The 23,922-nt window shown below is 51.4% G+C and overlaps 2 protein-coding genes across 2 annotated transcripts; both read right to left on the bottom strand.

Moving 5' to 3' along the window:
* Window positions 1-8,566: 8,566 nt before the first annotated feature.
* LOC122381734 lies at window positions 8,567-14,070 on the bottom strand. Its single transcript, XM_043366283.1, has 2 exons — window positions 13,122-14,070; window positions 8,567-8,609 (listed from the first exon to the last, which is right to left on the bottom strand). Exons 1-2 carry the CDS (start codon window positions 13,655-13,657, stop codon window positions 8,567-8,569), a joined length of 579 nt encoding a protein of 192 aa, XP_043222218.1. The 5' UTR covers window positions 13,658-14,070.
* Window positions 14,071-15,030: 960 nt separating this feature from the next.
* Window positions 15,031-23,825, bottom strand: LOC122381739 (sister chromatid cohesion protein DCC1-like). The gene is made up of 8 exons (XM_043366289.1): window positions 23,346-23,825; window positions 20,651-20,821; window positions 19,544-19,709; window positions 19,032-19,239; window positions 18,165-18,368; window positions 17,756-17,881; window positions 17,253-17,430; window positions 15,031-16,220 (listed from the first exon to the last, which is right to left on the bottom strand). The coding sequence occupies exons 1-8, from the start codon at window positions 23,375-23,377 to the stop codon at window positions 16,115-16,117; spliced, it is 1,191 nt and encodes a 396-aa protein (XP_043222224.1). The 5' UTR covers window positions 23,378-23,825; the 3' UTR covers window positions 15,031-16,114.
* Between the last annotated feature and the right edge of the window lie 97 nt (window positions 23,826-23,922).

A 23,922-nucleotide genomic window follows, 5' to 3' on the forward strand; every position in this document is an offset into this window, starting at 1 on the left:
CAGCTCGAGCCGGCGGTGACTCCTCAACATTTCAAACTGGGACTCGAACAGCGGCAGCGCGAGAACCACCCACTTCACGACCAGGCATAAAAACAGCAGCGCCGCGAAATAATATCTGGACGGAACTCTCAGGATGAGGAATTGTTCACACACTTCATAACACATATCTTGCTTATTCATGCCGCCGCTGCCAGAGCCCTCCCAGTCACCCCGGGCCTGCCAAGCCATGCCGTGGTGCCGTGCCGTGCCGTGGCGTCGTGCCGCGGTGCCGTGCCGTGCGTCGCCCACAGTCGGTCAGATCATCGGTTACCGGAGCACTGTAATACACCCGCCCTCCCTGCGGCCGACCGTGCCTGCGCAAATGAGGGTGCCATTACACGGCCCTCGTCAGCCGCCGCCCCCGTCTCCTGTACCGCCCCCGCCTCCGCCTCCGTTCGTGACGGAAGCTGTGTGGGGACACTGTGGGCTGCAGAGTGTGAGATGGCGGCAGGCCAAATCCAGCCTGAGCGACGGGGCGCGATCAAAACACCCGGCTGGCGAAAGGGAAGCGAAAAAAGTGTCACCCGGAATAGAGCACGAGAGCAACGTTCATAAAGATAGCTCCGACCTGAGCAACAATTCCTCATTAAAATTTTGCATCAATATGGATAAGACGCTTTGAAGGCAAAATAAATATATTGGCTTCTTAAATGTATTTCTTAGAGTATTGTCTTACCTTCCACGCTCCCTACTCCAATGAAACAAAATGGATGAGGCGCTGCAGCGACTCTAGAGGGATACAGCCAGAACTTGTGTTGAACGTTGCGTGCATTCTGTTTGTCCAGCTTTGGCTTGACTTCACGTCTAATTAATTCGTATTTTATTTTCTTGTGTACTTAATATCGGATCAGTAATGAAGAACGTTCTCTAAAGGCTCCGGAACTTATTTTCTCGTTCCCTTGTCTTCATTGTTTCAAATATTTCGCAGCGTATAGGTGTGTATTGTATTCAAGTTTAAGTAGAAACGTTGAAGTTACATTTTTGTTTTCCGTCATGGTAAAGAGAACGTTTATTGACATCTAGAAACCTAAAAAGGCAAACAATTCATTGTGAGTTGAAAACTAATTAATTATTGAATACAAGGTTCATACAAAGAGGCTGATTTAAGGCATCGACATCGTTTAAAGGCGAAATTAGATGAAAAAAGAAAAAAGAGTTAGACGAAAAGACATCTGCGACTCTGCAGAGTAAGCCGACCTCGCTTCAGGCCTTATCAACAGCACATCCCAGAGGAAATGGTGCCAAGCCCGGCCCCTTTGATGACACCATTTCCTGCTGATAATTTGTTTGCTTTGAAGCTTGTGAAGCATGCAGCCCTTTGATCCCGTAAAGTTAATGCTAGCGTAGACTTTCCATGGCGCAGTGTGACAGATAAATTATCGAAGATAATTTATACAAGTTATGCTTGTAGATCTTCTGAAAAGTTCGAAAGTCCTTTATCCCAGATCTGTAGCTGTTTGCTCTCCTCAATGGACGCTCTACCTGTCGTACTTTGGCTACTTTACCGTATAGCAGACTTGTAAACGACTCTGAGTTGATTCGTGAATCGACTCAGAATCAAACCGTTTTTCGATGAGTCGTGAGTTGATTCGAATCACTTCATTGAGGAACTTGATGAGTCATGAGTTGATTCGAATCGATTAAATTTAGCATCATGAGTCATTTGATGAATCGATTCAAAATTTCCGACTCAAACAAAGAATCGACTCAAAAAAAATTTGAGTCGTTTACAAGTCACCATCAACACCCTAATAATCAATGCTAGATCAATCTCTCAGCTTTAGCCATCACTTAACTCCATATTTCAGACTTACAAGAGCCTCAGAGGCTCAGGCACAGGCGCCTAATGAGCCAAAAGCATTTGGCAGTTGGTAGGTACTTAGTCTTACCAAGCCAAGTGCCTGCTACACTACCTAGGTACCTACATTTTACATGTCAGAAGTCAGAATTGACACCTGCGGCTGCCTCCCCTTCTCCCAGTCCCAATTTGGTCCCAATAATCAATCAACAGCATAAGAGTTAGCCGGGTGTCTATAGAGTCAAATACGCCCAAACTACCTATAGCCTATAAACTACCTATAGGCTATGCTATAATATAAATAAACTCACCTAGGTCGGTAAAGCTTGCGTCACCGTCGCCTTCCCGCCAAGGTAGGCCGTAATGACCAAGGTCACGTATGTCAAACTAGTGACAGCTTCAGATCGCAGTTACCGTGCGATCGTACTAACTTACTGCAAATTTGTGCTAACCTGCTGCAGTGGAAAACAAGTAAGTATTATGTCCGTGAAGTTAGCGTCAGCAACAACAACGAATACAGCGTCGGATTCAGAATCGCTCAAAAAACTCTTATTCGGTCAATTGGGGGACGGGGAGCAAGAATATGACCTTTATTTGGCCCTAGCTTTTACCCCTTACCCCTGAATCGGCCCTTAAAGGAAGGGGCGCGTCAAAAGTGCCTCAAGGGTTCGTCTGATCGCCAAAATAAGGGTCGCAATCGATTCCCCGGGTTAATATCTAGCCGCAGCCTTGGGTTCCAGATGTGTGCAACTTACCCCTTACCCCTTAATCGGCCCTTAAAGGAAGGGGCGCGTCAAAAGTGCCTCAAGGGTTCGTCTGATCGCCAAAATAAGGGTCGCAATCGATTCTTCGGGTCAATATCTAGCCGCAGCCTCGGGTTCCAGATGTGTGCAACTTACCCCTTACCCCTTAATCGGCCCTTAAAGGAAGGGGCGCGTCAAAAGTGCCTCAAGGGTTCGTCTGATCCAGGGTCGCAATCGATTCCTCGGGTCAATATCTAGCCGCAGCCTCGGGTTCCAGATGTGTGCAACTTACCAGGGACCGCGGATTCAAATTCTCGTAGGGTGTGCAAGATGTGGCGATTGGGCCCCCATCTCACGCCGGGCCCCTTCCAAAAAGTCAGCGCCGCCACTGCTCCGGAATAAGCCGGTTCTAAGGAAGCGGGGCGGGAAAACCTTCAAAATTGACGGTCGTAAGATGACTGTGCGAGCATCTTACGGTCAGGAGATGCATGAGCAGAGTAAATGCGCATGCATGCATGCAACGTGATCCAAATCGATCTCCGATTTTCCCAAACAGACCCCTAAAGGCTTACAGTGACCTTCAAGAGCCCCTACGGGCCTCAGAGAGCCCTTTTGCACAGTTGATGTTGGCACACTTCTTTTTATCGTGGATTACATGAATTAGTTTAAAAATAAAACACGGCCGGCGGGATGTTTGGGCCCATCGATTTGGCCCCTATGACCTATTGGGTTCTGGCCTCCGGCCCCCTTAGCTTCCCCATTGCTCTACGGCCCACACGCTGGCTTTGGGGCCCCATAAAGGCCGCACGCCAGCTCCTGAGACCCAACGCCGGCAATTCTAAGGGTCCCCGGCGCACCGCACTCGGTCTTTGAAGGTCCCATAACGGCCTCTGGAATACCTCATGTACATAGAAATGTGGATGCCCACGCCGCTTCTTGGGCCCCCACACCGGGCTCTTTGACACCGTTCGCCGGCTCCATGGGGTACCAACTACCCTACCAAGCAAGCTCGCCTGGAGGTCCCCCACCGTCTCTTGGCGCCCTTTACTGTTTATTGGCGCCCTATTCTATTCAGGCATCGAGTAGCCTCGATGCCTGAATAGGGCCCCGAGACATCGACCTTGGCCAAAAAGCGTTCGTGTAGGCCCTCAGAAACTGTTGTGAGCCCTGAGATTACTGTGTGGGCTACTCAGGCACTTCTGTCGGGTCATCATGCATCGAGTTGGGTCCGAGCTAGTGAGGGCTATCAGAAGCATCCTTAAGCCCTGCGACTTCAGAGGTTGGTGTGAGATCCTAAAAAAAAAAGAAAGTGAGGGCACTCCGAGGCTTGCGAAGGGTTTTTCCTCGGAGGTCGGCCTTGGCCGAACGGCGTTCCTCTAACTGGTAAAGGGCGCTGAGATTACTGAATGGGACTATCGAGTATTGGCATGGGGCCCTCAACTATCAGCACGGAGCCCTCAGGAGCCGGTAAGGGCTCCTCTGCGCCATGCATAAGCCATCCGATTTCAGAGGCCGGTGTGAGATCCTAAACAAGAGCTGAGTGCACTTAAAAGCCTGCGTAGGGCCCTCAGAGATCAGCTTTGACCAGACAGCGGTCGTGGACGCCCTTAGAAACTGACGTAGGGGCCGCCTCAGTCGGTCGGCCCTCTCACATCAGCCTGGGGATCTCAGGAATCGGCCTGGGGCCCCCAAGAGCCGGTTAGGGCCCTCGGAAAGTGGCATTATACCCTGAGATAGCTGTGTAAGGCCCTCGGGTAACGGCTTGGGGCCCTCGGGCATCGGCCTGCGCCCCCGGGCATTGGCCAGAGGTCCTTGGATATCGGTCTGGGGCCCCTCAAGAGCCGGTGAGGGCCTTCAGAAACTGGTATGGGGCCCTGAGATAACTCTGTGGGCTTTCAGTTCCTGATGCGGGACCCTTAGGCATCGGCCCCAAGAGGGGGTTAAGGAGGGCAGGGGGCAGGGGCCCTCAAGAGCCGGTTAGGGCCCTCAGAAACTGGCGTGGATCCCTGAGCTAGCCATGTAGGTACTCAGACACCGGCGTGGGACCCTTAGACATCGACTTGGGGCCCTCGGGCATCGGCCTGGGCCCTCAAGAGCCGGTGGGAGCGCTAAAAATGGCGTGGGTGGGGTTCTGAGATAACCCCTGAGATAACACTAGAACCTGTTCACGCCTTCAGGCACCGGTGCGGGACCATCAGGGTCGCGCTGCGGCGCTGGGGCCCTCGAGAATCGGCTTGGGACACTCGAGCGCCAGGGCCGCATGGGCCCCCACAACGAACTGTGGGTGTGCAAAAATAGGTGTTTGCACACCCTCGGGATTTTCAGGGTGTGCAATTGCACACCCTGCCCCCCGGAATCCGCGGTCCCTGCAACTTACCCCTTACCCCTTAATCGGCCCTTAAAGGAAGGGGCGCGTCAAAAGTGCCTCAAGGGGTTAGGGGTAAGTTGCACACATCTGGAACCCGTGGCTGCGGCTAGATATTGACCCGAGGAATCGATTGCGACCCTTATTTTTGCGATCAGAGGAACCCTTGAGGCACTTTTGACGCGCCCCTTCCTTTAAGGGCCGATTAAGGGGTAAGGGGTAAGTTGCACACATCTGGAACCCGAGGCTGCGGCTAGGTATTGACCCGAAGAATCGATTACGACCCATATTTTGGCGATCAGACGAACCCTTGAGGCACTTTTGATGCGCCCCTTCCTTTAAGGGCCCATTAAGGGATAAGGGGTAAGTTGCTCACATCTGGAACCCGAGGCTGCGGCTAGATATTAACCCGAGGAATCGATTGCGACCCTTATTTATGCTATCAGACGAACCCTTGAGGCCCTTTTGACGCGCCCCTTCCTTTAAGGGCCGATTAAGGGGTAAGGGGTAAGTTGCACACATCTGGAACCCGAGGCTGCGGCTAGATATTGACCCGAGGAATCGATTGCGACCCTTATTTTTGCGATCAGACGAACCCTTGAGGCACTTTTGACGCGCCCCTTCCTTTAATGGCCGATTAAGGGGTAAGGGGTAAGTTGCACACATCTGGAACCCGAGGCTGCGGCTAGATATTGACCCAAAGAATCGATTGCGACCCTTATTTTGGCGATCAGACGAACCCTTGAGGCACTTTTGACGCGCCCCTTCCTTTAAGGGCCGATTAAGGGGTAAGGGGTAAGTTGCACACATCTGGAACCTAAGACTGCGGCTAGATATTAACCCGGGGAATCGATTGCGACCCTTATTTTGGCGATCAGACGAACCCTTGAGGCACTTTTGACGCGCCCCTTCCCTTAAGGGCCGATTAAGGGGTAAGGGGTAAAAGCTAGGGCCAAATAAAGGTCATATTCTTGCTCCCCGTCCCCCAATTGACCGAATATGAGTTTTTTGAGTGATTCTGAATCCGACGCTGTATTCGTTGTTGTTGCTGACGCTAACTTCACGGACATAATACTTACTTGTTTTCCACTGCAGCAGGTTAGCACAAATTTGCAGTAAGTTAGTACGATCGCACGGTAACTGCGATCTGAAGCTGCCACTAGTTTGACATACGTGACCTTGGTCATTATGGCCTACCTTGGCGGGAAGGCGACGGTGACGCCCAAGGTGACGCCACTTTCGAGTCTCAACTCAAGATCATATCTGATTCTGAGGCCTGAGCCACCCATGCAAGGTCATGGCCTCCTCGTTTGCTCCTCGTGGCCCATGGAGTCCCTGCTGATGCTGAATGTGTCACAGGTGGGATTAATCCTATTTTTGAGGTTGTACTGTTTGAATAATTTTATGTGATAAGTAAGAAGTAGTAACATTTGTTTCATTATCATGTAGAAAAAGTTTGATTAAAAAAAAAACATGAATGCCTCTCGGAACTTGTGCTTTTGAATTTTCAAAAAGACTTTCTAGGTAATAATAAGAGATAGGTTACTATGCTACTCCTTAGTCCTCACTTATATTATAATTGTCTCTCAGAGTTACTTACAAATTTATCTGATATTGCACTGTTGACTGTTGAGTGTTGAAGATAGGTAGGTGTAAGGTAGGTACCTATGTACCTACTACCTAGTCCTACTAGGTAGCTGCTTGAATCTTTGGTCAAGGCTACTATGCTGCTTAATACAATTGTGGTATGCGGCATATTCATTTTGTCATAGCTTTGAGTCAAATAATCAACAAATGCCTATAGTGAGTCATGGGTTGAATGAAATAAGTTCAATAAAAAGGTCGTGTGAGTCATGAGTTGATTTGAATCGATTCATCAAAATGTGAGTCATGAGTTGATTCGAATCATTCCGTTGGCTAGTTGCTCGAGTCATGAGTTGATTCGAATCATTTTATCGAGGAACTTGATGAGTCATGAGTTGATTCGAATCAATTAAATTTAACATCATGAGTCGTTTGATGAATCGATTCAAATTTCCAGACTCAAACAAAGAATCGACTCAAAAAAAATTTGAGTCGTTTACAAGTCTGCCGTATAGTGAGTCCGATGACTGATGAGGACTCAGTACATACACGTATTCCAACATTTCTGGTATATTCGTGTTGCCCGACAATGTTGTAGTAGATTCAATAAATCACAAGCAAACGGCGCCCTAGCTACCGATACACGAAATGAAACCATCGTGTCAAGCATACAGCGAGCGTATGAATGCAAACTAGAGGACTCTGGGAGGTACCGGATGTAGGGTTTCTGAGAAGAGAACCCAGCGCTGTGTCAGACTGCAAAGAGCTATCTGGCTCCGAGTACAGCCCATTCACTTATATGTAAATATCAAGCCAATGAATACGACTTACGAGTGCTTACAACTAAGGAAACTAAATGCATATTGCTGAATGAGGCGGGGAATGCAACTTGGCAATAGGTAGGTATCAGACATGTGCATGGATCCGAGTGATGGATCTATGATCTCAGTGGATCTCGAGGCACATTACAGGTTTGAATCTATGATCCCACCGAATCCGGCGTGAAAATTTTATCCTGGATCTATGATCTCACAGGATCTGACGATAAACCAAAAGCATGGATCTATGATCTGAGTGGATCCCACCATGAACAACATTCGAAACCAGGTTTTCAAGTGTTTCTATGTCAATAAGTGCCATAAAACTATGGATTATGACGTGTTATCACATAAAAGCACTAAATAAGAACGTTTGTGAGAACTGCAACGAGTGATCTTTTGGGATTTCTGTGTTGACCAAAAATAAATGAGGATCTATGATCCCACTGGATCTCAAGCAAAAATACTAGACTCGGATCTATGATCCCTACGGATCTCTCGATAAATTAAAGAGCTGGATCTATGATCCCGACGGATCCGAGATCAGGATCCGTGGGATCAGATCCCAGATCCATTTTCTCGGATCCATGCACATGTCTGGTAGGTATGTATGAACTATGAACTATGACTTTCGCTAAACTAAATTATATGACCTATGCTAATGAAACCAAGGTCACTAACTTCCGTTAAAAATTTGTTTGTTGTGATGACACTGTCCATCAAACAATCTGGAAAGAAACAAAATGCGCTGCCGAAAGAAAGACGTTGCCCTGTAAACACTCAAAAGGCCATGCAGGACAGTCTATTTTCAGGCGCAATACAGTAACGCCATCTAGCGGTGGTAATCAGAAACACTACAACGCTGCGGTACAGTATAACCCGCAGGCGCTAATATGCCGCGGCGTAACAGAAATGTGACGTGCGGGTCAGTCTAACTGCAGGCGCTGACACGTAGCGACATCTCTCAGTAAATTATTGCACCAAGTCGCCTTGTGGTACGGGCCGAAAAGATCGGTTGTTGTTTTCAATAGCTCGATTGGTCAAGCTTGACCGAGGCTAGTTCACCATAGGCCCTGAGTTCACCTTTGAATTGTGATGCTATGTCGGAGATGCGCATTACGCATGTAGCCTATGCTATGCCTAAAATGTTATGCAATTGTATTGCAGTGCAGGTAATACAAACGTGAAACGTGATTAAACACACCCCACAGGTGTGGACTTACCTGATCTGGCAATCCCCCACTTCCAGAAGAATTTGACACCTGAAAAAACGGGACTGATCAGTAAACAATACCTACTAAGAATATCTTTATTTATTTAGAAATTAAAGCAACTTTACGTTTCACCATGTGTATTTATTTATTTAGGTATTTAATGCCATTCTGCGTCCCCAGTGCAACCATTTGAAGGCTCTGGAACGTTTCCCCAGTGTCTATCTCCCCTCCCCGATATCCCCCCACCCACAGCGCTGTCGCCAAATCATCGACCGGCTGGCACATTGCCAAGACGCCCGTTGCTCTGCTCTTGGACCCAGCGGCTCTGCGACGACCTTGACCGGTATATATACATCGGCGGTTGGCCCGGGGCGACGCCGGTCACTCGTGTTCTCAGGGGCGGGGTTTGGCACTCTGCCAACCAGCTGGGATGACCGTGTCGAGAGGAAGGGAGAGAGTACAGGGGGCGGGCGGCGAGGGACGGGGGAGCCGGGAAATGATGGAATCGGCGACCGGAAGTGACATAGCGCAGGAAACCGTGGGCGGAAGAGCGGACAGAGCCGCCAGCACCTCCTGATGTGTGGCTGACAGACATGTATTACTGAGATCGATACTCGATTGAAAGAGTGCGCATTGGGCAATGGTTTGGCTTGCTTAACCACGATTGAGACAGGAATTTAGATGAATAAACGACCTCAACTGAAGTATCTCGGCGATGATTCAGTCTAGGCTGCGAGTGCATTATGCAGCCCGTGTAATGTTGGCAATCAAAGCACTAACTTTGTCGGAAACCTATCGACAATTCTGCCGTCCAAAGGCAAAAACGCATATGTCGGGTCATGACCTGACCCGACATATGCGGTTTTGCCTTTGGACGGCAGAATTAAGCTTTAAAAAAAAATCACACAAATACTTCCTTCGAATCAACACACAATTTCACCATCCTAAATCCTAAATAACTGGTTACATACACTAGCCAGTCAGGGCATAACGGCAATCAGCAGCACCATGTCCGACGGCTGTGCCATTGCATGTTGATCTCATGAACGGACGGCTAACCACCTGGTGACAGATGTCCCGAAAGGCCAGAGCGGTGCAGCCCTTCCCAGTGAACACTCACCCAGGTATCTTGCTCTGCGACACTCCATCCGGCACGTCCAGTGACCGGGACCGGTACCCTGTGAGGGTGACCTCCATCGACCTGGGCCTGGCCCGGGACCACAGACCCTCCCTCTGTCCGTGCGCCCTCCCGCCCTCTGCCACCGGCCGCGGCTCGTCATCAAACCGGACCACAGACCGCAGTTGTATACCGTCCTCGGACTCAGTCGGTGTCTCCGCACTGGCCCGGCCTGGTCTCCAGCCGGCAGAGTCCAGCAGCGAGTCCAGCTGACGGCTGCGGTGGCGCTGCAGCGCCTGCTGGGCCGGACGCAGCAGTGCCCGGTGCTCCTCACGCAGCAGGAAGTGACTCCGGTAGGCGGCGCCACCGACCGACCGCCGGGCGGCGCCACCGTCCAAGGCGCTCAGCTGCCGCGGCAGCGAGCTCGAGCGGCGCAGGCCAGTGGCCGGCACCGCACCGCCGTTCAGCAAACGCTCGAAGCTGCTGTTGGAGGTGTTCCCTCTCGAGAAAGTGTGCACCGGGGGTGGAGGCGGAGCGGGCGGGTCGGATCGGAGTTCCAGCGAAGCCCGGGCGCTGTTGATACACGCCTGCCGCATCAGACTGTGGCGCTTGTGGGAGTCCGTGCAGGCGGGAGCCGGCCGCCGGCGACGCACCGACTCAGGGGAGTGCTGACCCTCCATCGGAACCGTATGGTGTCACCATTTAGTCCCACAGGTCACGGAAAGGCAAACGGACGCGAATAGAATATGGCGTCAAATTACTGCGGCGGGGGTCGGCGGCTGGCAACGCTAGTCTCGGGTACTCGAGATGTCAACCGCCAAGGTCAGACGCTGACAGCTATACAAACACCGCGTCCAGGCCCGTCACAGCCGTCACAGCGTGCAGTCACGCTCCGACACCGTCACTGGCCGTCACTGAGCGCTCACTCGACTCGAACGTCACTGCTCGACATCGTCCAAACGTCACATTGGCGTTCAATCACCACCGCAGCACTGTAGTTCTACACGACCACTACACGGCCCTCGGCGCTCTGTATCCTCCCCCGCTCTGCACTGCACTGATGGCCGGACCGAGAGAGCACCAGTCGAGAGACATGGTATCAGTCAGAGCATCCGGACTAGGTCTGGGGCGCCGGGCGGAGCGCCGCCGGCTGCCGCCCCTCGCCCGCGGCGCCGGCGGTGGTGTCACAGCCCCACCCTCCCCTCCCCCCTCCCCGGGAGCCAGCTCAGTTGACACAGCGAAACGGCAGCGGTGGGGGTGAGCGATCGGGGGGGGGGGGCAGCTCCGCCTACTGGGGATCCCATGGCGGAGCCGGATACAATTACCCTGTACAATACGAACTGCGCAGCGATGCGAATATTCGTTTTAAAACACTGATGAATAATGTCAGTGAAGGAATGCGAGCAGCCCGACCGGGTGAAATAAGATTAAATGTCAGTTGTAAAAAAGTTTCTATCGAATATCGACCGTACCCAGCAAACTGGCACCCCACATATTGATTTCATAAATGCGAGCATTATATGGCGGCAGCCGGTAATGCTAAATTTATGCTTTGAGGCAGCTTTATCACCCACTGTAAGACCGTGGGTTCGGTCAGGAACTGACTGAACCCACCAGACAAACCAGACAAACCAGACAAAGGCCACGGTCTTTGTGGGAGACCAGGCAAGAGACCATGCCGTGTCCGTCACGTGCAGACCGCCCTCTCAGTCATCTGCAGGTCGCTGGCTCTGTCCTTACGTCAGCCGCCGGTGATTGATGGAGAAGCGGCCGCCGGCTGCCGTGTTTACGGCACGGACGACCTGATTCACCCGGCGGTGAGCGAAGGACGAGATGCAGGGTCCGAGAATCCGAGACCGTGATAGGAACGTCACTGGTGAACGGATGGACGCGCCCGGCGCCGCCCGAACGGGCAGAACCAGTGGTAACTCGTTATACCGAACTAACACCGCCGAGGTCACATTTCAGCGCAGTGCTGGGACAAACACATTGAAATGGTTTGACGCCTGCACATAGGCATGTTCTTGTATGTTTACAGGAGCCGTTTATGATGCAAGCGTACTGAATTCCCCATAAATGTGACGGTGATGAAGACGGCTCAACTCAACTCAACTCATTTATTTTAACAAACCAGACAAAGAAAAGACACACAAAACATACAAATAGGATTGGTGCAAAAGCCTAAAGCTTAACTCAAGGCACCTCTCCACATTCAATAGAACTTAACAAAACATGACACCGCCGGGATTAACATAATACACCAACATAACAATAAATTAAATGAAAGGCGAACATAAACAGGAGTGTGAGATTACTCCTCCGCTGAGTCAGCAGCCGCCCCCGCCGCCCGCCGCAGTGCCATCGCCCTGACCACGAAGTCCTGGAAGAGCGCCGCGGCCTCCCGGCCGCCGTCAGTGCTTGTGGTGATACTGTCTCCGTGTATTAAATTGTGAATTAGGTCTCTTCGAGGTAAATTTAGAATTTGGTTACCTAAGACCAGTGAAAGCTGAGTGAAAAGGTTAGCTCTGACTTCCTGATAAAGAGGGCATGATAAAAGAAAATGGTGTATTGTTTCTGGTTCATTGTGACAAACGCAATGAGGGGTGGAGAGTTTCTGGAGCTGGTAGAGATTGGCATTTAATGGGAGGCTTCCTGTCCTGATTTGTGTATGGAATGCGTTGCCGAGTTTTGAGCCAAAAGAGAAATAAGCGTGTGGTTTTGGTGTGCCGAAGAGGCTTGTAAGACCATCCTGAAACTCCTGACCGGCTGACGGGTGAAGCCTGGAGGGAGCCAGAGGACGGACGCCTTACGTATTTACCCGAAGTCACAGTGGGCTAGCCCCAGACTACCAACGTGAGCCCGCTCTCCTGTTGTCCACCACCGAACGTAGAGCACATTATGGGAACGTAGAGACGGTTCCCACAATAAAATTACATATGGCATAGCCATGCACTAAGTTGGATAAACCATATAATAAGCAAAATAAACGAGAAGACGAATAAACGGACAGACGGACAGTCAGACAGACTGGCAGACACACTGGAAGATAGACGGAAAAATACTGATGGACGGATAGACAGACAACACCAGACACAAGGAGAGACGGGCACAAGATAAACGGGCACACAGACGGACAATACGGACAAACCTGACAAAACGGACAAACGGATAAACTGACCAATACACAGGAAGACGGACAGGCGGACAGGCTGGGCGGACGTATGAAAACATAAACGTAGATGGGCAATGTATTCAATCGGAAGAAAGGTAGTCCCCAGGATGAACAATGTTCATTCAACCGGTGCTTGTTTCTGGGGCTTCAGATGTTCATTGAACATCTTGAGCCCCAGAAACAAGCACCAGTTGACTGACAGAACGAACAGACGGATGAACAAGTCCGGACGTGGTTCACTCTCGGCGGGCCGGGAGCCGCCCTCACTCACCTGGCGCAGCGCAGGCAGTTGATGTGCAGGTAGTGGCCGTGCACGATGATGAAGCCCGTGTTGGCCGTGCTGCCGGAGCAGAGGAAGCAGGTCGGCGGGCGGGCGGCGCCCTTCGACAGACCCCTCGCCGGAGACCGGCCTCTGATCACCGCCTTCGGTTTCAACGAGCGGTACACCTTCTGGTGCCACTGGTTAGAGCGGTCGAACGCCTCCGGGTCCGTCTCGGCGCAGTCCCGGTCACCACTGCTCGGTTTATCGCCCTGCTCAGCCGCCGTCTCCGTGACCTTGGCAGGGTCACCGTCACCGGTCACTTGCGGCGGGTCATCAGCTGACCTCAGGTCAATGACGCGGCGCGCCAGGTCGGACACGCTGGCGGAGAGCTGACGCGCGCGCACCGGACGCCGGAGACTGAACAGGGATCGCGAGAGGAGCGCGGCGCCGCTCAACCGCAGTCGGCCAGGCTGTAGGGAGCCGGACGACTGGCTGCTGCTCAGGGTGGGTGACGTGTTCCGCGGCAGACTCAGCGCCTTCGACATGGCTGGTCGCTAGTGGGGTCGCACGTTCACACCCGCAGCCTCGTCCTTAGAGTCGTGTGGTTGTAAGCCGGAAGGTGGGTACAAATGGCTTCAAAACCGAAAGGCCTTCCGTGCCAACTGTCATCGAAAGGTCCATATGTTAGTCACTAGGATATTCGCAGCACGCTGCCCCTAACACACTGCAGGCTGACACTTGGCCCTGACCTTTCACTCAAAGGAAGTGAGAACAAGTTCCACGCGTGCCGACGTCGCCAGCTGGAAGCTTATCAAGCGATCACCGCAGTCGCTTGTCACAAGTCTCCTTATAATGCAGGCACGAAACACTCAAACGAACAGCCCTCTTCGATTTTAACTAAGCCCTGCAACAGCTCTACGTCACCACTTGCACCCGACACCACAAGAAGATTGCACGCCACAGCCCACAGCGCACTACAGATCCAATTCTAACTCTCGTCCCGCCACAACGCTCAACGATCTAGCTCTATACAGCGTCGCGCTCGACGCGTCGATCACCAATAAGCCTGGGGGTAGGGTACAGGTGAGCAGCGAGCAGGGCTGCGGGACAGGTGTTCCACAGGTGGCTGTCACGGGCTGACAAGGTCGCTAGTGGCGGTCTCAGAGCACGCGCCGCGGCCGTACCGTCCCCAGGTCACCCCGGGTCGCTGCAGACAGTGCAGGTGCGTTGAGGACAGGGTGACTGGCACACCTGTAGTGGTAAATGTTAGCGACAGTTATTGAAGTCCCGCGGCTGTGAAAAGGATCAATTGGTAATTAACTGGGTTTGTCTACCAGGTCCCTGGGTGGTGTTGGTTGTGAGAGTGTTAGACCACTAAGCGGATGGGTTCGCTCTGAGGTCAACATCTGTTTCTCAGGCCTTGATGCCCTGAGTGTGCCTGAGGTCTTGCCCATCTTGATGATGCCTTGAAGCCCATCGTTCAATGGCTCGGGACGCCACTGTGGACCTGAGCTGCGGGCGTTATTCGACGGACGGCGTGGCGCCGCTGATCGCCAATTCACTATCGATCGAACTCGTACAGCGCAACCGTCGCTGACCCGCAGTTAGCCGCCGCCGCCGGACCGCATTTCAAAACAGAGCTGTCTGCCGTCAAATAGTCGAACTCTGCGGCCCAACAGAGCTGTCTGCCGTCAAATAGTCGAACTCTGCGCCCCAACAGAGCTGTCTGCCGTCAGAGCAGCAGACCGACCCGAACAGAGCTGTTCTCCGTCACAGCCTCCCAGAAACAGAGCTGTCCATCGTCAGAACACTGCTCTTCAGAGCTGTTGGGAACGGCAGCTTCTCAAAAAGAGACATCAAGAACAGTGAATTTCCATATGAAGCTTTTGGGAAAGGACAGATCCCAAAGAGAGTAATAGAGATAAGTTAAATCCTCAAATTTTATTGATGAGAAAGGACGAAATGAGGTCACAGAGAAAGGACATTAAAAAACTTAAAATAAATTAGCACTTATTTATTCAGTTGTGTTTGAATAATTCCTAAACGCGACAAACATGTTCACAATATTGCGCCGTTTTACAAGATTTTGTTCTATTAAAAGAACAGTTTGTGAGGTTGTGACCCATAAACATATGAGAATACGGTCAGCACTTTGCAGCTTAGAGCGAAAGATAAAACAGCGTACAAAAACGGCAAAACTATCTCGGCCTCTGCGTTTGATCGCAGCACAAACACCGAAAACCAGCACAAAAGTTCCACTCATACAACAGCTGGTACACTGAACGAACGCTCCACATCCGTGCTGCAAACTTGGTCCACTATGACGAGACGCGACTCGCTTTTTGTACCATCATCCGTCATAAGGATGTCGAATGTAAAGCCGATGCCAATACAAATGCGAGACAAAGGCACGATGTGACCTTGACCGCCAACACAGCTGCGGGACCGACCGACACTTGATCACAGACCGACACACGGACTGACAGACTGACACACAGTCGGTGGAACGTTAGACAGGTCTGTGACTCCATCTGTGGACCAGAAGTCTCTCAGGATGACAATCATACACACTATGAGTCACGAGCAGCACGTATCCTGGCCCAGCGTAGCTCCACACAACAGTTCTAATAGAGTGAGTTCTTTGAACTTACCCGGTGTGTCGAAAAACGCTGGCGCCTGAACACACAGTCTCGGGTCCTCTGAAATGGGTTGGTCTCAGGTTCTCTGTTCAACTCACTTCATTTGAGTTTCTAACGTTCGATTGAGGAATGACTGCTGAGCGCCAAAAGTCGCAAGGTCCGACTTCTAACAATTTGTCCGGCGAGATCGAGCCGGTCCAGGTGAGGGCAAGCCTCTAATGCATTCCAACCCTCGCTTCGCTCTGCAATGGTCATTGCCAGTTTGGAACCACACAGGGGGCGCAGAGGCGACTTCAGATCCAGTCCGCCCCTCCCGCTTCCATCCACACCAGTTCCTCCGGTAACCGTCCGCACAAACTGCGGTCAGTGGGCGTGCTTCGGTCCGTACATCTTGACACCGGCCTTGGTGGTGAGCCGCGTGTTTTTGGCCAGCAGTGAGCCCATCTTGACAGAGGGAGATGTGAGGTCCCTGCCGACACGGAAACGAACGGTCAGAGATAGCAAACTGGTCATTGCAGTCGGTTCATGGTCAATAGCAGCGCAACTGAGGCCGAGACAAAAATAATGCACTCGTAAAATAAAGGTAGTCAGTACGTACGCACATCACAAGGACGAGTAAATTCAAAACTCTTAAATCGTTGGCCGATATCAATGTAAGAATTATTGTCAATAAAATAACGCAATAAAAATAAAACAAAACGATGAAACGGCACTTCGATGGAGTATTGGGTTTCTGTATAACCAGTATAACGCCTTTTGGGGCGACTAACGGAGCGAGCGAGAGGGTTGGCCTTGCACGTGCGAACTTGCGAGTGGGTACCTCCCACTGACTTGTGCACGGCACCCTACTAACCGGTCTCTAGCGATGTGCCAAATTTGAGCACAATCGGCCCAGCCGTTCTCGAGATCTGGAAGCGGCACCCTGCACGTGCGCACGTGCAAAATGGGTCCCGACTGACTTTTGCACGGCACTCTACTAACTGGTCCCTAACTGTGTACCAAATTTGAGCGCAATCGATCGAGCCGTTCTCGAGATCTGGAAACGATCCCTGCACGTGCGCACGTGCAGCAGCACCCCAACTCTGGCACATGGATATGCAGTGCCTAGTGGGTGCCTACCTACATGCCAAATTTCAGCGCAATCGGCCAAGTAGTTACCGAGATATTGCAACAATTACAAAACTGACACCTCTTCGTTTTGCACGTGGCACGTGCATAAGGGGTCACCCACATGCATCGGGAATAGTCCAATACTTGGTAGAAGGAATGAAGCTGCCCTACACAAATTACCGCATGTAAATCGGTCAAGTGGTTGCTGAGATATAAGCCTCGCAAAAGCGTCCGCACGGTACTCAGAAATTTCCGTTAGGTTAAGGAAAGACTACGCTCGCTTCGCTCGCTCCGTAATAAACAGTATTTTTAATCACTGCGTTGTTTGCGAAGCATCATACACGATCTCCTGTAGCTCATCAGCCCTTTCCGCCGGCCCTCGTCCACTCACTCGAGGTAGGGGTGCAGCTCGTCAGCCGTCCAGTGCTGTTTGACGGCGAACAGGGCGGCGAATCTCTCCGGTGCGTCGTCGGGTAGGTCAGTGGGCGCCAGACGCACCACCACCTGCGGACTGACCTCGCTGTTCACCACCGCCAGGCCGCGCAGCTGATCCGCGCTGGTGGTCACTCCTGGAGACAGGACAGGGCGGAGCAGGGCTGAGGTCAGAGTAGAGTAGGGCAGGGTGGGGCAGGGCATGAATGTCATAGTAAGTGAAATCATGATGGCTTAGATAGCATACCAGTACCCAGTAGTAACCAGGTCAGCTCGGATGCGGGTAAGGTCACGACAAGTTCGGTCAAGGCAGGTTAGGTCAGGGCAGGCCATGTGAAGAGTGAGTAAGGTTAGGCCAGGTTAGGTCGGATCTGTGCACGCTAGGGCAGATCATGCCATATTGGATCTTATTCTTGTCTGGTCACCCACATGTAAGTTCTACCCGCTCCCGCCCTATCTCACCGTCGGGGACGCTCTGCTGCCACGACGCGGTGAAGTCAGCCAGGTTGAACGTCTTCATGGGCTGCAGCAGCAGGCGAGCGAATAGCCGGGCCACCTGATCCTCGCAGAACGTGTACAGCGGTTCGCCTGTGACGGCACGCGCACACACGGGGATGAGATGTGACTCAGGGAAGGGACAGCGGCACGACCCGTCAGATGGACATTCGGTTACGCCATTACGATACTAAATGGCAGTCTTTGCTCTACCAGCTCGTTTTGTAAACAGCCAATTCCCGTAGAGATCGCCTGCCCCTGTTCATAGTTCATACCTACCTCATAAATCCTGAAAATATGTAAATAGGCCTAATGCGACAGCCCATACCCCATTCCTAAAGCCTCCCTTAACAAAGTCAGCGTCTCTCCTTCCTACCTCCATCCGCGGCCGTCTCGCCGGTTTGCTTCATATGTTTGTCGAAACAGTGCGCCACCACTGCAACCGGCTCCAGCTCCGACAGCGTCTCCAGCGTCAGCGAGCGTCGCACCTCGACACTCGACCACGAGTTCTCATCGATGAACTTTGTGATCAGACTGAACACGTGGAACTCGTACTCGCACTCCAGAAACCGGTACTCGCCTGAAAACAGACGCATGCAAACAGTCAGAATAGTGAAACTGTAGTGTCGTGTTCCCGTCGTGTCCAGGGGACAGCGGCATTATCCTAAAGTTTCACGGGCATCGATAGTATCGAAAGTGGAGCGACTTTATAAGTTAAAGAGGACGCACACTAACATTTTTCAGCACTAATATATGTCGTAATCTCCTCCGTTCCGTCGCTTCCATCCTCAGGATACTGAAATTCTCCTCCTCCACGCCGCAACCCCCACTCCGGGCTGGACAGGCACCTTTATCTCATGAGGGCTGCTCCCTTGGAGCGACACCGCTGCTCCCGAGGGAGCGCACCCCGTAGCAGGTGCAGAGAGTGCTTGGGGGGGGGGGGGAGCTGGTCGGCCTGTCCATCCGGACGGGCTCAGCCCCGGCAACTCTCTAGGGTGTCTGCCCAGACCAATGTCCGCTAATTCCTATCATCTTTCCGGCTCTGAAATGGTCTTGTCAGACCGAAAGGGCCTAACCCAATAAAAAAAATTGTCAGCTCGGGCCACGAACGACTAACAATGGCAATCTGTCGTAAATATCAAAGTCAAACATGTCCACCGTGCTATCTCTATTTCTCTCCTCCCCTGCCGTCCTCTCCACCTCCCTCCCTCCCGCCTTACTGTCCATCCTCCATCCTCCTCACCGTCCATCAGCAGCGCGTGGCTCTCCTTGAGCGCAGTCTCCAGCTGCTCCCGGCTGGCCTGCACGGCCTCGGCCAGCCGCGCGGCGCTGTACCCGGTCCCCGGGTGGAGCCGGCCACGGTACGGGTCAGCCGACAGCAGCCGGTGCAGCCGCCGCAGCCGCGGCTGGCACTCGCGCAGCTCCAGGTAGGTGTAGAACGTGCCGGCCACCTGCGGTATGGTGAGATCCGTCAGATAGTGAGTCCGGGGGAAGGGGTAGGACTGCCAAGTGTGTTGATCACTGGTCACTAGTCAGGCAAGTCCGAACGAAAGTTCGTAGATGTATTACTGGATGACAAAACAACTTTGACTCAGCCGGTTATAAGACAGATAAAAATATGAAAATGAAAAGTGTGTTGTCATGTGATATTAAGAGTAATTCAGACGCCTGAAGATCACCTGACTGTGTCTGCAATCATATCATAACACAACATGACGCAACTGTACAGCATCTTTGAGACGGTGCCATCCTTACCTGTCTGTCTGTAACATGTCGAGGACCCTCCTTCTCAATTTCGTTGGGTCCCGTTAACGACTGGAGCAGCAGAAGGGAGTTGGATGTCTCCGCCTCTCGAACAGAGTACGTTTTCTCCGCGGTACAGAGCACGGCACTGTCCGAGGGTTCGCCCCGAATGACCAGGCTGAAATAACGACTGTCTGAGTCACCAGTGACCAGTGATTACGGAGCGAGCGAAGCGAGCGTAGTCTTTCCTTAGATTAACGGAAATTTCTGAGTATGAGCGGCCGGCCGGCCGGCCGGCCGTGCGGACGCTTTTGCGAGGCTTATATCTCAGCAACCACTTGACCGATTTACATGCGGTAAATTTTGTAGGGTAGCTTCATTCCTTCTACCAAGTATTGGACTATTCCCGATGCATGTGGGTGACCCCTTATGCACGTGCCACGTGCAAAACGAAGAGGTGTCAGTTTTGTAATTGTTGCAATATCTCGGTAACTACTTGGCCGATTGCGCTGAAATTTGGCATGTAGGTAGGCACCCACTAGGCACTGCATATCCATGTGCCAGAGTTGGGGTGCTGCTGCACGTGCGCACGTGCAGGGGTCGTTTCCAGATCTCGAGAACGGCTTGACCGATTGCGCTCAAAATTGGTACACGGTTAGGGACCAATTAGTAGGGTGCCGTGCAAAAGTCACTTGGGACCCATTTTGCACGTGCGCACGTGCAGGGTGCCGCTTCCAGATCTCGAGAACGGCTGGGCCGATTGCGCTCAAATTTGGCACATCGCTAGAGACCGGTTAGTAGGGTGCCGTACACAAGTCAGTTGGAGGTATCCACTAGAAATTTTGCACGTGCAAGGCTCACTCTCTCGCTCGCGCCGTTAGTCGCCCCAAAAGGCGTTATACTGGTGATTATGATTGTGATGATTGTGAGTACAATGATTGCGTTCTATCGCAGCATTTATTATAGACCGTTCAAATCAATAAGGAAGCATTCGAGAGATAACACAATGCGATTGCCAATCATGTCTTCAGACAGAGAGTGAATATGATGTACGTAACTCCATACTTATATATAAGCAGAATATGCAATTGCATGTTCAGACCAAATAAACAGACCCACCTGCCACCTTTGCAAACATGATCAATGACGTGGGCATCCGCTTCCACCAGGGTCAGCTGAGACGCGTTGGCAAGGCAATCGTCAGAAAAGTACAGGGTCTGTGCCTTTGGAAGAAGGTCTTCGAGCTGCAGTTTTGCCTTCTCGGCAATGGCATCAACATCCTGAATGGGCCTGAAAAAAACATTGAGGGTATTGTTAGATTGTTAAGCTTGAAACTCGGAAGATACTGAGACTTAGACATTTGTAAAAAAGAAAACTGAAACCATGGTTAACCCTCGCCCGTATTACCTACTGTTTTGACAGCCGCTAACGTACTCGTATAGGGGGACCAACCCCCTCGGCCCCTGATCGAGCTAGAGCTTCGCGGAAAAAACGAGCGTGTTGCCCGTGACAAGAGAAAGCCGATGATACCCAATTTTAAGGACCTAGGTAGATCGTTGGTTGACCTTCCAAGTCAGGTCAATGACCCAAAAGTCGGGAAAATCGAGACCTGTTAGAACTTCGTAAAGTGAGGTTGTTATGTTTTTCGGGATACTGATCACGAATTAAATGTTAGTGATCACAGATTCGAAATCAGCTAAAAAGACCACTCTAGAAACACTTGACAGTAAAAAAGTGAGCCAAGGTCACCAAAAGTCAATGACCTTGAGCTGACCTTCATGTGTATTTAGCTGTATTTAGACAAGGTCTTTCCAGTGCTCACATCGAGCCAGAATATGAAATGTTATCAAATAAGGTGTGACCATGTGAGGAAGTGATTCGGCAGCCCTGTGTTGGTGTAGCCTTTCCTTAAACTTGTTTGTACAGGGAGCCTCCATCACATCCCTTGGCACTCTGTTCGTCATGTACTTCTCTGTTTAAAAAGAGTTTCAGCCGAAGTAAATGACATGATCTGCCTTTTATTACTTACAGATGGTGCCCTCTAATGTGATTTTCATGGGAGAATTCGAAGAACTGCTCAATGTCAACCTTAGCATTTTATCAGGAGCTTGTAAGCTTTGCTGGCAACCCAGCCAGCTAAATTGGTCTGGGCCGTATCTTGTTTTACTCTGGCTAGCTCCAGCACTTGCTCTGCCGAATTACGAGCAAGGTCTGGAGCAAGGTCTGGAGCACTGCTAGAGTTGACATATGATCCCAGAGCTGGCCCGCACCACAGCCAGACTTATGCCACAGCAGCCGTGCCGTGCATCAATCGTACTTCAGCCACAGTAAGACAGAGCCGCTACGAGGCAGCCGGACCTCGCGGTAGCGCGCCATGGCGGGAAGCCAGACTTGAGCGAGACTTGCCAGTTGGCGGTCCGAAACCAAACCAACTCCAGAGCAGTGAGCGCTATGGGAAAGACTGGCTAACCGGAATGGAGCCATATTGACCCAAGCCCCCCCCCCCCCCCCCCGTTCTGATGGCGCACCTTCACCAAACTGGAAAACATCCATACACTACGCCGGACGCCCGTGAAACCCTCTTGCGCCGAAATTCGCAAGCGATTTTGCACTGAAAGTTCTGTATGATTTGCGCCAAAAAATTGGGTGCCTATTTGTGCCAAAATTAAGCCACTTTTATATAAAGCACATGAGCACATCTACTGATCAAGGCTACCTATATCAACTAGACAGAGCGTTCCGGGGTCTTGGACATCCGGGATTTGAGCGCCTGAATAAGTTTTTATTTCCACGGAAACCCAATAGGTACCTCAATACGCTCAGCGCACTGTAGCGTCGTGCTGTGAAACAAGGCCGTAGCCGAAAGTCCCAGGGCCACACCAATCGGCGGAGCGGTGTGTTCGAGGCTAGCGGGAGCCAGCAAAGGCCTGGTAGCGAAGCAGCACGTGCTCCGGCACATCAGCCTCTTTTCCGCACACAGCGCAGAGCGCCGCGGGGCACCACTCTCTCTGTCCTCTCCGGGGATGATAGGGAGCGGCGGCGTGCTCCTGAGGAGTGACTTGTATAATGATTCTGAGCAGTTGTCGCGCCATTGATGCAAGGCCGCACAGTGAACCATCCTGGTCAGCGAGTGGGAGTTCGAGGGCAGGATGGCTGCTTGTTTCGCCAGGTCGTCCACGCTCTCATTCCCCTCGCTACCGCAGTGGGCAGGAACCCATTACAGTATTACTTAGCGACACTCAGCGATGATCAACAAGGTCAGCAGCCTTGCTATTCATCTCCACGCCGAAGGTTGAGGCCTCACCTAAGTGGCTGCTCCTCCACTGAGTTGACTCAGTGTGGCTCACCAGTTCGAGCACGACGACCAGGGCGGGGGCGTTTCGTCCTGAAACCTCTCCAGAGTCGCCCGCAGGGCGAATCTGCTGCTAGATTGACCAGCTCGCCAACTAAATTCAGTGACCAGCTTTCACTAAAAATTATGAGGCCGCCCTGCGGCAAAAAATTCAGCCGCCTCCATGTGCTGATTTTGACGTGTGTGAAGTTGTGCCCCTGCATGTGCGCCAACATTTTCTGCACAATCCCGCTACTAAGCCGAACATATTCAGCAAAACGCGCTTTATTCCAGTCCGGTCCCTTAACACTGGTTCAAATTTGGCATGTCAGAATTGACAAGGGAAAACAGACTAGACCCAAACCAAATTGCTGGCTGGGAAGATCTTATCATTTTGGCAGTTACAACCTAGTGGCTTCTGGGGCCTAAGAGTGTTATGTTTTGTCATGTTCTTCACATTCCAATTCCTGAATCTAATCTTACCTTATGCTTGATCCAGTGTTTTGGGCCTCCATTTAACGTTATTGTGAAAGCAGTTGTGGCCAAGGCCGTTGTGGCCAAGATTCTTACAGATACAGAGGCAGAGGCACACCCAAGGCCCTCTGGCACACCTTACTCTATCTCTTCTTCTGGACAACATTCATTCACATAGCCGAATAACTTTTCAGAGGAGCTATTGCAATTTCAGAGGAGCTATTGCAATGCAATGCATAATGATAAACACTAGGGAATCAAACGGGGCGCGCGCTTCGTAGCGTGTTTTACATGCGCCGTTGCTACTGCTTTTGATATATAAATTTATGTTTTTCATTGACGACATCTATTGGTCAAGGATGTTTCTCTTCCAGAAAGAGTGAAGTAGCTTAAAAAAAAGATGTATTTAAATTAATCAACTTTGATTAATTAAAAGAAATATTTTCATAAAAATGACCATGCGTCTGCAAAGGTCAGAGAACACATATTTTGTCACAAAAGCGGCAAAAGAGCTTCGAAACATTTAATTTTTCAATTTATTCAAAAAAGAGCAATTTATGTTCCATGAGGCTAATGGAAGCCAAAA

The sequence above is a fragment of the Amphibalanus amphitrite genome, unplaced genomic scaffold (genome assembly GCF_019059575.1).
Source record: "Amphibalanus amphitrite isolate SeventyFive unplaced genomic scaffold, NRLGWU_Aamphi_draft 000126F_arrow, whole genome shotgun sequence".
Taxonomy (NCBI): domain Eukaryota; kingdom Metazoa; phylum Arthropoda; class Thecostraca; order Balanomorpha; family Balanidae; genus Amphibalanus; species Amphibalanus amphitrite.

Excerpts from the sequence above, each read along its gene's own strand:
- LOC122381739 (XM_043366289.1), bottom strand. The coding sequence starts at position 23,377 with ATGGAGGCCCAAAACACTGGATCAAGCATAAG. Across the intron at positions 17,882-18,164 it reads CGAGACGGCCGCGGATGGAG|GCGAACCGCTGTACACGTTC; the intron begins GTAGGAAGGAGA and ends GTGCCGTCACAG. Across the intron at positions 16,221-17,252 it reads GAGCTGCACCCCTACCTCGA|GGACCTCACATCTCCCTCTG; the intron begins GTGAGTGGACGA and ends CCGTGTCGGCAG.
- LOC122381734 (XM_043366283.1), bottom strand. The coding sequence starts at position 13,657 with ATGTCGAAGGCGCTGAGTCTGCCGCGGAACACGTCACCCACCCTGAGC. Across the intron at positions 8,610-13,121 it reads AACTGCCTGCGCTGCGCCAG|GTGTCAAATTCTTCTGGAAG; the intron begins GTGAGTGAGGGC and ends CCGTTTTTTCAG.